The sequence below is a fragment of the Pecten maximus genome, chromosome 4 (genome assembly GCF_902652985.1).
Source record: "Pecten maximus chromosome 4, xPecMax1.1, whole genome shotgun sequence".
NCBI classification, from domain to species: domain Eukaryota; kingdom Metazoa; phylum Mollusca; class Bivalvia; order Pectinida; family Pectinidae; genus Pecten; species Pecten maximus.
Genome location: NC_047018.1, coordinates 40221887 through 40235415, shown reverse-complemented (window position 1 = coordinate 40235415; position 13529 = coordinate 40221887). Strand labels below are relative to the sequence as shown.

The 13529-nt window shown below is 36.4% G+C and overlaps 1 protein-coding gene across 1 annotated transcript in view; it reads left to right on the top strand.

The window, feature by feature from the left end:
* The first annotated feature begins 300 nt into the window (after positions 1 to 300).
* The window catches only part of LOC117326066 (methyltransferase-like protein 24), a 43002-nt gene continuing 29773 nt past the window's right edge, over positions 301 to 13529 (top strand). Inside the window, exon 1 of the mRNA XM_033882667.1 lies at positions 301 to 589. Coding sequence (XP_033738558.1) covers positions 458 to 589 — 132 coding nt within the window. The 5' untranslated portion in view covers positions 301 to 457. The remainder of the gene's footprint in view (positions 590 to 13529) is intronic.

Below are 13529 nucleotides of genomic sequence, written 5' to 3'. Positions count from 1 at the left end.
TTAACCACGGAGTGTTTCCAGGAATTGTATTACAAGGAAAAATAAGTCCCGATAATCAACACACAAGAGAATTAAAGTACATTACATTGATTGATTATAATGTCATAGTTCACGTTTACTGATAGTCTGAAGATTTGTGGTGGGGATGCTATACCAACATGCACATATGTCTCAGCCATGGCCTATATATATAATAAGGTCTGCTAAACGTAAACTACACGCTATGGTCACACATAATGACACATACTATATATATATCTGTCAGACTGATATCCGGTTTTGGGGTTTTCCGGCTTTCCAGTATAAATTACTCTTATGTTTGACCGTCGACTTCCCCCGTAGGCGCCCCACAACCATTTAACGTGCTAACCCGTACGAATGCTCGCGTAGAAGAAGAATATTTCTACCGGGGGTGTGTTACGGTGGAAGTCTGCTGTCTAAACCAGTGAGCTCAGACATGAGGGCTCGTTGGACACTTCTCGCTTTTATAGGGACCGTATTCATGTTTACTTCAATATACTTCGTCAACAAAGGCAATCTTAAGCTGCAGCTCGGTGATGCTGCGCTGCCAACCACCGAGGCATCGAAGGTGAGTATCGCTTTGTATGTGAAGAAGTAGGCCTAGACCTTCCACACATGTGACCGCTACGTTTCCTCACACTGTTTACACATTCTGTGTCTCCAGACGATGTCTAAGCAGGCACCATGCATATGATGTATTGAGACTGACTTGAGACGAACATTGGTCATACATGTTCTAAAACTGTCAGAGATCGACCACTTGTGGGTAGATAATAGATTGTGTGCTTAGAAGATACACACATATATATATAGTCAAGTGGTCAAATGGGTCACAATGGTAAGAATTTCACACATGGTCAAGTGGTCAAATGGATCACAAATTAATGATAAGAATTTTTATACCTCAAGGGGTAAAAGAATTAAAATCTTATATTATATTCATTACATGAATTTTTATCTAATAATGTAAACTGAATCAAATATTATCCCTTAAATTTTTTTATTATACAATATGATTTATTGGAATGTAGCACTATTATTATGTCTTAACTGTACTTGCAACAATGTACCAAAATACTTCAAATTTACAGTCAGGGGAAAAAAAATTCATAAGAAATTTGACCACAATGGTTACAACAATGTATCATTATACATGTATCTAAATAATGTACATTGTATCAAAATACTTAAGATCTACAACAAATGATGAAAAAAATTAATATTATATAATAATCACCGAATTTGCTACAGTTCATTTAGAAAATTGTCTCTTTCAGCCCGTAATATTTGGGTCTTTTTTTAGAAACATCATTTTGACATAATTTTTTTTGTCCCTAAAATGGCATCACTAAAAATTTTCCTGGCCAATAAAACATTGATTTCTCAGAAAATATATACCAACCACTAATACAAAAAAAATAATGCCAATATTGTAAGCTGAAAGAGGCAACAATTAAAAAAAAAAAATTGTACAAGTAAGAAGAAAAAAGAAGAAAATTCAAAGAAAAAAAGGTGAAAATGCATGAATCAAAGGGAAAAATTACAAAAGTTGTGATATTTTCGGTATGTGAGTGAATATTAAAAGATATACAGGTCTAAAAAGAGAATGAAGAAAGGATTATTTCAAGTGTAACTTCATATGGCACAGTAATTGAAATGATGAATTATTTTGGTGACTAATGTATATATTGTGTTAATTGTGTATATTGTATAAACATACGTGACAAAGGATGACAATCTTATGACTCAAGCCCAGTCTGGGCCTCAAACTCACGATCTACGGGACCTAATCACCTAGCCAGAAATAACCGCAGTTTATACCACTGGGCCACATCCACGTTCCTCAAAAGAACGTTACAGTTGCACAGTGATGGTCGGCCCGATACCCTGACAGGGTCATAGTGACAAGTCATCTATTAGATGATATGAATACCTGGATCACAACGTATACAATGTATATACATACGTGGATGCGAATTGTACACAAATAGCTACATATATTCCCAATACAGTACAACTATGACAGGAAATTCAAATCTAGTTTACACTTGGACAACAGCACATTTTGCATATGATGCATTCTGCTAAATGATTAGATATATAACATATTACAGGTAACACAAATGACGAAGGAAGACAATTTTGACTCTTGCCCCGACGAAGTGACCAGGCCTTAAACTCAGAATATACAGCACCTAGTTGCCTAGCCTATGTATCTAGTGTTTTCAAGTCTTTTAACGTTTTCTTTATATATATATATGTATATATATACATGGTATACATGTATATCTTGTACAATTGCCAGATATTGCATGCAAGACTTCTTGAGACAATACATAATTAAATGTAAAGTATTAGTGTCGTTGTTCACAGTGGCACTTTTCCAAGACATATTTAATTGTCTCGTTATGATACATTAAGCTTATGCATGGCTCTTTGTTCCTTGTTTAAAGCCACAAGCAGAGGAGTTTTGGTTGTTGGAAAAATACTAGAGTGAGTTAGGGATATAGATTTTAAGTCTTGATTAAGGATGTAACAGAGCACATGATTAATTAAATTTAAATCACTGCCTCCGCTAGGGATCGAACCCGGGACCTCTGGCTTACTAGTCTTACGCTCAACCGATCGAGCTAAAGAGAAGATCTCTCTAGCCGAGCGGTATATTGCGGCTAGTATTTACCAGGGTTACATACTCCCCCTCCAGGAAAGAACTCGTCCTCATGCTAAAGAGAAGATCTCTCTAGCCGAGCGGTATATTGCAGCTAGTATTTACCAGGGTTACATACTCCCCCTCCAGGAAAGAACTCGTCCTCGAGTTTCCAGGGGTAACAGCGATGTTTGTGGAGCAATCCTGAGTATTTTCCCGCGTCCCTACATGGGCGCCAATGTAACAGAGCACATGATTAATTAAATTTAAATCACTGCCTCCGCTAGGGATCGAACCCGGACCTCTGGCTTACTAGTCTTACGCTCAACCGATTGAGCTAAAGAGAAGATCTCTCTAGCCGAGCGGTATATTGCGGCTAGTATTTACCAGGGTTACAAGGATACCTCTTAGGGGCCATGTTGGCTGAGTGGTTAAGGTGTCCCAACACTTTATCACTATAGTCCTCCACCTCTTTGTCGCAAGTTTGAAACCCATGTGGGACAGTTGCCTGGTACCGACTGTAGGTCGGTGATTTTTCTCCAGGTACTCCGGCTTTCCTCCACCTCCGAAATCAGGCATGTCCTTCAATGACCCTGGTTGTTAATAGGACGTTAAACGAAATAAACTAAATTAGGATACAATCTTTGCTTATTATGACTATAGATTAGTATTTATCTCTGGGATTGAAGATGGTAAGGTTCATGTGGTGTCAGAAGTTTACCCTAGGGATTAAGTCTGGTGTTCTACACCACGTTACACCACATGGAATATACTCCTCCCAGAATCTTTTGGGGTGCAACCTCCATCAATGAACATCCCAAGGTGTGTGGTTTGATCGCCACTCATGGTAATTAGGGATTTTTGAGGAAATTGAGATTAATGACCATGGTATCGAGGGAAAAATCTAAAATAGCCCTATTGCTTTGGATGGCAAACGATTGGCCTCAAAACTATATTAAATAATTGATAGGTAGCCACTTGCTACAACAAGTAGACCCCCACCTTAAAATGATCCAGGCATTTGACGGGGCAATAAATCCCGCAAACAAACGAGGCAAACCTAGGTACATGTATATTATAATTGACTTTTTGCTAGGTTTATGTAAATGAAAAAAACAACAGATCATGGAAACTGCTTTACTTAAGCTTATTTGCTCCCCATATAGCTGTAACCAATTCTAGCTAGAAGGTTCACTACTGTTAGAAAACATAAATAATGTTTTCCATGACAGGTATACATCACAACAAGGCTTTATGTTTATGACGCTATACCTGACACTATGTATTTGTCACATGCTTGTCACACAAGTAAATTAGTGTTTAACTTTAAAACTTTGATCCACAATGAGGCATTGTCTTTATCAACATCATTATTCATTTACAGATAAAACAAACAGCCATAGCTTTCAAGACAGATGACCATGTACAATATCTATGTTAATGGCTGGGAGGTAGATGCCCAGAAGTACAGGGACACTTTTTTACGTGTTGATGACATGATTGATCTGCCATCATAGACATGTCACTTGTGTTCACCTCGTCCATAAATAATTCTTGAGCTCGCTAAAGAATGTAGCTCCTAGTTTACCACCTACATGACTTCGCTTATTGCCAGGTTTCATTTCACTGATTTTGGTCAGTCATTGTGAGAAAATGTAGAGCTTACATTTATTATTGACCACTTTTCTGTGACTAAGAATGAAAAACTAACCCCAGGACTTGACCCCTAGATCAGTTATTATTGAAAATAAGTGATCTAAGGGCTGGACCCTGGGGTTTATTTTTTCATTCTTGATCATAGGATCGTGTCAAGCCCCTGTGTCTACAGCTTTAATATGTTTTCAGACTACATAATAAAAAAATTGTTTTTGTTTAATTGGGAACATTTTCAATTAAATATAAATAGAATATTGCATATATTTCTTTAATTTTTTTTGATATAGAAATATAAATAGAATATGGCAAATATTAAAAATAAATGTAATTTTAGACTTTATCTTACAGTATATAGTTGTAATTTTTTTGTTAATTATGGAGCTGATAACTTGTCCAGTAACCTAAAGTGTCAGACTGGAGTTCTGTACTGCAGGGAGTCTAAATATAACAACAGCTGTAATTATATTTATGTAATATATAAATGATGTGTGACTGTTAGCTGTACATGTACAGAATTAGTCATTGTCCTTTTGGAAGGACCCTATGGGGATTTGCACCATTAGCTAAAGTTGAAGATTGTTACATAATATTAAGCCATCCCAGTTGTAGTGGCCAGAGGATACTTGTCTATCTAGACAGATTAATTATGACTGTGATGTTTGTATTAACATAACATTAAACATACAGTAATGTATACTTCAAACTTTGTATCGACCATTAACCATTGTTGAGGTTATCTGGTCACCATGCATGCTTAAGGAAAACTGACAGAACATGTACACCATTCAAATTATATATAAGATTGAGCTTTATAATATTGGTCACTATCATATGTTTGACTCTAGAGATCCCAAGTTTCAAACTACAGAGGGAAATAACCTTGTATTAAAATGGTTATTTCTGTACAAAAATTTATGATTAGATTATAAGTTTAGGGGTTGATTAGATTATAAGTTTAGGGGCTGGTGGCCAGTCTAATACAGGGTCGGATACAGGATTTTCAGTTAGGGGGAGCATGCCAAATTACTGGGGGTACAGGAGTACTCCCCGGGGAAAAAATTAGCAGGTAAATGCAAAATATTGCATTCTAGTGTATTACTTTGACAATTTTGGTGGTGGTGGTGGTGGTGGTGGGGGGGGGGGGGGGGGGGGGGGGGGGGGGGGGGGACTTTGCTCATCTTTTGTACAAACAGAGAGTATCAAGACTGTGGATTACCGTTATAACCATGCTGGGAACCATCAGCATTCTAAATATTTATTACGTAATGGCATATACTGGTGTTAATAAAATATGGAATTTAAATAAATATAGTCATATTTCAACCACTTTAATGTGTTGGTGTCAAACGACATGTACCCACAGTATAGAAATATGTCTAATTAACACCAGCAAATAATTAATAACACAGTCCTAAAAATGATATATAACTTATAAGACCTATAATGTCACAAACCAATTATAGAGGCAGAGTTAAATAGAATTTCTTTGGAATGCAGTAATTTATTTATTGAAGAATTAAATTAAAAATGTAAAAACAGAAGCTCAGACTTTTTTTTTGATGGTAAAAGTGTAAAGTATGTAACTTTTGGTATTGAATAAAAAATAAACAACAGTCTAGCTATATATTCCTGTTTTGAATTACTTTCTGTTGGGCATGTGCAGCACCTTAAAATTTAATTTTAGTTGTTAATTATCCTCATATGCAGCTTCTAGTGCCAAAGTCAAAAATATATTATGTAATTCATTTCATTGTAGTGACCTTTTGATGTTTTTTTTTTTTTTTTAAATGTTTAAGGTCCTATTAACAGCTTAGGTCATTTAAGGACGGCCTCCCGTGTTTGTGATATGAATGCGTGTGGTGAGTGCGTATGTGTGTTTTGAGAGGCTGCGGTATGTACGTGTTAAGTCTCCTTGTGATAGGCCGGAACTTTTGCTGATTTGTAATGCTATCTCACTGAAGCATACTGCAGAAGACACCCAGCAGTACACCCCACCCGGTCACATTATACTGACAACGGGCCAACCAGTCGTCCCACTCCCAAAATGCTGAGCGCTAAGCAGGAGTAGCTTGTAACTACCATTTTTAATGACTCTGTATGTCTCGGCCAGGGGACAGAACCCAAAGCCTTCCTCACAGGGGCGAACACTCAACTGAAGACCATTGTCAAGGGAGACATTAGGAAGAAGAAAGTTGTTCAGAAAGAAGAGAAAACATAAGATCCCAAATTTAGTCGCCTCTTACGATCATATATATAGATGATATTTCTACTGTCGTGAATTTTATTCATAATACTTTATTTAAATTCTTTGCTGCATTTGCCTATATGTCGTTAGTAAACAAAATTGTATTCATGAGACTGTATACTACAATTTACAGTGATTCGGTCAGAGTAGGAATACAGCCCCAGGTGTTGCTGGTCAAAACAATGGCCGCCAGCTACTTTCGGCCTGGAGAGATTTCGAATGCTAGCATTTATAATCCACAACACAAAAAATAAAGCAACTTCACAAGTTATGAGAGTGATATTTTATAATTAAAACAAAATGTGGTCAACACAAAATAACTATAAGCGCCGTTATTGATCTAAGAATTATCAAATTGTCAATGTCGTCACACTCACAGGGGCTCGTTCCCGAATTTTCAGAAATGTAAGACACGACAACATTAAAAGTCCAGTATTTATAGAAAAATAAAATAAAAATCTTGTGACAAATCGGGAGCATCGACATGGTTTCCGTTTGTGTATGCATATTTTAGTTTAGTGGTTATTCACTGATGTTAAAGACCTACTGTACCTTACAAAATCGAGCCCCTGTGAAGTTGAAAATTGTCTGCTAAGATGCGACTGGTTAAACTTGAATCTGTTTCGAACAAAATATCTTTGGAATCGTTTTCACCTACTGTCAAGACGACTTTCATTTAGAATTTAAGAACTGATATTCTTCTGAAAATAACATAAATCCAGTCGATAGAAACTTAAGTATTTCAGAGGAGTGGAGTATGTCCTTTGCAGCCGCATCACTTCTAAATGTTAACCGTATAGCATTGCGCCGAAAAACGGCTTGGATATTAAACAATCAGAAATTATGCAATTGTGAATAATTTGACGATATCTACAAACGTATAAGAAATAGAAAATAAAGCCAACTTTGTGCAAAACTATTGTATGTGTTTGCTATCAATAACGACATGAGGGACTATATTAATCCTGGCAGTTTCAACTGTTTTGGTATTTGAACCTGATGACGTCAGTGATAGAGGAAGCGGCAAATTTAAACACGTCTTAAGCTACAGTAAATTTTAAAAATTATGAAAGTAAATATAAACATTGAACTGTTACCAAATGGTAGTTTACAGTCGATATGAATACAATTTGGGTGACAGATAAATATTTCATGTCGCCCTAATGGGCGACATTCTATTTTATCTGTCACCCAAATTGTATTCATATCGACTGTATACATGTACTACCATTTGGTAACAGTTCAATGCTTAAGAATATACATTTAAAAGATGTTACTCTACCATTTTTAGAATATTCCAGTGTTATTCATACTTTATAAACCATGTATAGCTTACTTAATACTTCAATATTAAATTAAAATTTTATAAAGGTTTTGAATATCCATGGGAACTTTCATTTTTCATTGTGTTATTTTTCATATGGAGACATAAATGAGTCTCAGCTAATCATATTTTTGTGAAGAATTTTATTTTCCAAAGAATATTTATAAAACTGCTAGCTGGAAAAATACATCACAATATTAAGCTGCTTGGTGGGCTTCATTGAAAGGATAATGTCAAGTTTATGAACACGTTAAATAAGTTATATGATGTGAATACGGAGAAAATTTTCGGTGCGGAAGTTTTATTCTTCATTGTCATTCACAGGGGCTTGGCATGATTTTCCAAATGATGGTCTACTATAATACATACAGTATATATATAGACCATCATTTGGAAAATCGTGCCAAGCCCCTGTGTTGTCATTTAAATCCCAGTGGACATGACATGTTTAGCATCATGGATGGAAAGTTTTATATCTATTTAATCAGATAACATACAAGCTTCCTGCTTCATCACAGAAATCATTCAAATCTGGAAAGAATAGGAACAATTACTTGATTCTAAGGTGGAGATGAACTCAAAGCAATGGAATTTAGGAGAGGACAAAAAAATTCCCTGAGGAAGAGAAATTATATAATAAGGACAATGTAGTTTGAAAACTAGGGTAAAAAGATTTCCCTCAGCAGAAGTTAAGCCTGAAAGCTAGGCTATTTTGAGAAAGGAACTTTTGTAAGATTATACATTTATTTCCGCTTTTAGGGATTTATATGAAATAGTATCAAATGAAATGCGGTCACCATTGCTCCAATAAGGGCCTCTCCTACTTTATTATGGACTTGTATTAAAATCTCACTGTTTCTTTGATGAAATATGTTTTGTATTTAAAATGCTAGAGAAATTTGTCTAAAAACAAAAAAAAATTGTTTTACTTCATTTATTTTTAAACATTCAAATTGCCGCTATTTACTGATAAACTTAGGGTTTTCATAACCTAATACGCACCTGTTCCTCCTTCGGCAATTTTCAAATACAGTACTTTTAGATTGAATTTCAACAGGATTCCTTTTTTTACCATAATGAATATCTTGTTGAAAATATTTTATCAAACAAGTAAAATTAAACCTTCTTTCTCTTTCTTTACTGATGAACTGTGTTAAAGATTAAATATCAATGAATGTACCTGTAACTCAAATGTTCCGCAAGCACAGATTCCTGCTATTCATATATTATAGCTTAACCGAAATATTGGTCTGAATTTTACAAGGAATAGGGACCATCTGAATATACATTGTAACAAATTTAAGATGGACATTTGTTTGTTTCTTGCATAAAAACCTGACAAATTGCTAAGTAATGTGGAAGATTACAGACATTTGGCTAACCACAGGTGCCTGACTCATTTTATAAAATAATAACATATATAGTATATATAAATGAGAATAAGGCACCTGTGGGCTAACATACGTATATATTTCTTCTTTGTATTATTTACATCAAAAGCTACTTTAAAATTTGCCACTGTTAAATGCTTCCTTATAGTAAAACTTAACAAAAGAAATAATGCATTCAGAAAGAGGAGTGGAAATGTACGTCATACAATTATGGGAATTTTCATTGAATTCTGATACCAGGTATTTGTTAAGAAATTTACATTTCATTTAGAAATTTATGGGTGTTGATGGTTTAGAGGGATGGGTGGTGATTATAATAACTGGTAGTTACTTACAGATGGAGTTGATGGTTTAGAGGGAGGGGTGGTGATTATAATAACTGTGGTAGTTACTTACAGAGGGTGTTGATGGTTTAGAGGGTGGGGTGGTGATTATAATAACTGTGGTAGTTACTTACAGATGGAGTTGATGGTTTAGAGGGATGGGTGGTGCTTATAATAACTGTGGTAGTTACTTACAGAGGGTGTTGATGGTTTAGAGGGTGGGGTGGTGATTATAATAACTGTGGTAGTTACTTACAGATGGAGTTGATGGTTTAGAGGGATGGGTGGTGCTTATAATAGCTGTGGTAGTTACTTACAGAGGGTGTTGATGGTTTAGAGGGAGGGGTGGTGCTTATAATAACTGTGGTAGTTACTTACAGGTGGAGTTGATGGTTTAGAGGGAGGGGTGGTGATTATAATAGCTATTGTAGTTACTTACAGAGGGAGTTGATGGTTTAGAGGAAGGGGTGGTGATTGTAATAGCTATTGTAGTTATACTTACAGAGGGAGTTGATGATTTAGAGGGAGGGGTGGTGATTATAATAGCTATTGTATTTACTTACAGAGGGAGTTGATGGTTTAGAGGAAGGGGTGGTGATTATAATAGCTATTGTATTTACTTACAGAGGGAGTTGATGGTTTAGAGGGAGGGGTGGTGCTTATAATAACTGTGGTAGTTACTTACAGGTGGAGTTGATGGTTTAGAGGGAGGGGTGGTGATTATAATAGCTATGGTAGTTACTTACAGATGGAGTTGATGGTTTAGAGGGATGGGTGGTGCTTATAATAGCTGTGGTAGTTACTTACAGAGGGTGTTGATGGTTTAGAGGGAGGGGTGGTGCTTATAATAACTGTGGTAGTTACTTACAGGTGGAGTTGATGGTTTAGAGGGAGGGGTGGTGATTATAATAGCTATTGTAGTTACTTACAGAGGGAGTTGATGGTTTAGAGGAAGGGGTGGTGATTGTAATAGCTATTGTAGTTATACTTACAGAGGGAGTTGATGATTTAGAGGGAGGGGTGGTGATTATAATAGCTATTGTATTTACTTACAGAGGGAGTTGATGGTTTAGAGGAAGGGGTGGTGATTATAATAGCTATTGTATTTACTTACAGAGGGAGTTGATGGTTTAGAGGGAGGGGTGGTGCTTATAATAACTGTGGTAGTTACTTACAGGTGGAGTTGATGGTTTAGAGGGAGGGGTGGTGATTATAATAGCTATGGTAGTTACTTACAGATGGAGTTGATGGTTTAGAGGGAGGGGTGGTGATTATAATAACTGTGGTAGTTACTTACAGAGGGTGTTGATGGTTTAGAGGGTGGGGTGGTGATTATAATAACTGTGGTAGTTACTTACAGATGGAGTTGATGGTTTAGAGGGATGGGTGGTGCTTATAATAGCTGTGGTAGTTACTTACAGAGGGTGTTGATGGTTTAGAAGGAGGGGTGGTGCTTATAATAACTGTGGTAGTTACTTACAGGTGGAGTTGATGGTTTAGAGGGAGGGGTGGTGATTATAATAGCTATGGTAGTTACTTACAGAGGGGGTTGATGGTTTAGAGGGAGGGGTGGTGATTATAATAGCTGTGGTAGTTATACTTACAGATGGAGTTGATGGTTTAGAGGGAGGGGTGGTGATTATAATAACTGTGGTAGTTACTTACAGAGGGTGTTGATGGTTTAGAGGGATGGGTGGTGCTTATTTAATAATAGCTGTGGTATACTTACAGAAGGGGTTGATGGTTTAGAGGGATGGGTGGTGATTATAATAGCTATTGTAGTTACTTACAGAGGGGGTTGATGGTTTAGAGGGAGGGGTGGTGATTATAATAACTGTGGTAGTTACTTACAGAGGGGGTTGATGGTTTAGAGGGAGGGGTGGTGATTATAATAACTGTGGTAGTTACTTACAAAGGGGGTTGATGGTTTAGAGGGAGGGGTGGTGATTATAATAACTGTGGTAGTTACTTACAGATGGAGTTGATGATTTAGAGGGAGGGGTGGTGATTATAATAGCTATTGTAGTTACTTACAGAGGGAGTTGATGGTTTAGAGGAAGGGGTGGTGATTGTAATAGCTATTGTAGTTATACTTACAGAGGGAGTTGATGATTTAGAGGGAGGGGTGGTGATTATAATAGCTATTGTATTTACTTACAGAGGGAGTTGATGGTTTAGAGGAAGGGGTGGTGATTATAATAGCTATTGTATTTACTTACAGAGGGAGTTGATGGTTTAGAGTGAGAAGGTCACCAGGGTATAAGATTAACCATGGACAATACTTATAGAGGGAGTTTAGAGGGAGCTCGAGGGTTTGTTCAAAAGAATAACTGTTGTAGTTACTGAAAGAGATTTGTGGTTTGGAGGAAAGTGTTGGTTGGTTTGTGGTTTTGGGGAAGAGGTTGGATACAAGAATAACTATGGTATTTACTTGCAGAGGAGGGTTGGTTTGTGGTTTAGGGGTAATGGGTTAGATACAAGGTTAAATATGGTATTTACTTACAGAGGGTGGTAGGTTTGTGGTTTAGGGGGAAGGGGTTGGATACAAGGATAAATATGGTATTAACTTACAGAGGGGGTTGGTTTGTGGTTTAGAGGGAAGGGGTTAGATACAAGGATAAATATGGTATTTAATTACAGAGGGGGTTGGTTTGTGGTTTAGAGGGAAGGGGTTAGATACAAGGATAAATATGGTATTAACTTACAGAGGGTGGTAGGTTTGTGGTTTAGGGGTACTGGGTTAGATACAAGGATAAATATGGTACATCTTATTTACTTATATACAGAGGGTGGTTGGTTTGTGGTTTAGAGGTAGTTATTAGTGGTAGTAATTTAACATATGGGGGTGATGGTTGGTTTGTGGTAAAGAGGGAAGGGGTTGGATACAAGAATAAATATGGTAGTTATTTAGATATGGGAGGTGGTGGTTGGTTTGTGGTTTAGATCCAAGGTTGTAGTGCATTAAGGTGGGTGGTGTGGTGTGTGTAATTAACATACAATTAGTGCTCATGAATAAGTTTAGACTGAATATTTAGTTATGTCTAAAAATGATTTTCAGTCTGTAGATATTGTAAGCCGTCTTTTATTGTAGTTTCTACGTCCAAAGGTTTTTTGATGACTGTGCCAATAAAAGCAGATATTTTATATTATTGGCTTTTTATCATGCAGCCTCTGGGCAGCCTAAAGAATTTGTGAGGAGTATAATGCTATTAGATAATTATTGCCATTTAACAGCTCTGGAAGATCCTGGTGGAAAGGAAAATATTTGGGTCATCATTGATACGATATATATATTATTGTAAACAATGTTTGTAGGAAACTTAAGTGTGAGTCATATGCCTTCTCCCCGAAGTTTTAGAAATCATGCATTCACGTGTATATAATAGGGCTGTGGGTTATAAGATGCTAGCACTGCAAAACATCAGGACAAAAAATGCGATAAGCCTTACTTATATTTCAAGTGTGAACCGAACAGGTCCTGTTTCAGAATTGAATACATATGTGCTGGTGTTTCTTTTTAAAAAGGGTTTTATTAAGATGAATGACATGTCATCCCAGTGTTAAAATAAACATTATAAAATATCTGATTCAAGATCAAGGCTATACTGGTGATCAGGGCACAGATAATGGCACCAGTCTTGACTGTCCAGTGCATGTTACTACATCCATAATACATCAATGGTAATTATAATTAGCTAAGTTTCATGCTACCTTTTAAAACTCACACAGCTAATTCAGCCAATCAGCTGGTGTTTTGCCTGAACCAAGTCCCAGAGGAAAATGTGTTTCTTGGGTTTGTGGCTATTTCCTGAGTAAATAACCAATAAAATTGGTACTTCCTATATTCAAGAATAAAGAATAAGGTCTTGAGATTTTGAAAATCAAAACTATACACTCCTGGTGTAAATAGAAAGACGTAGGA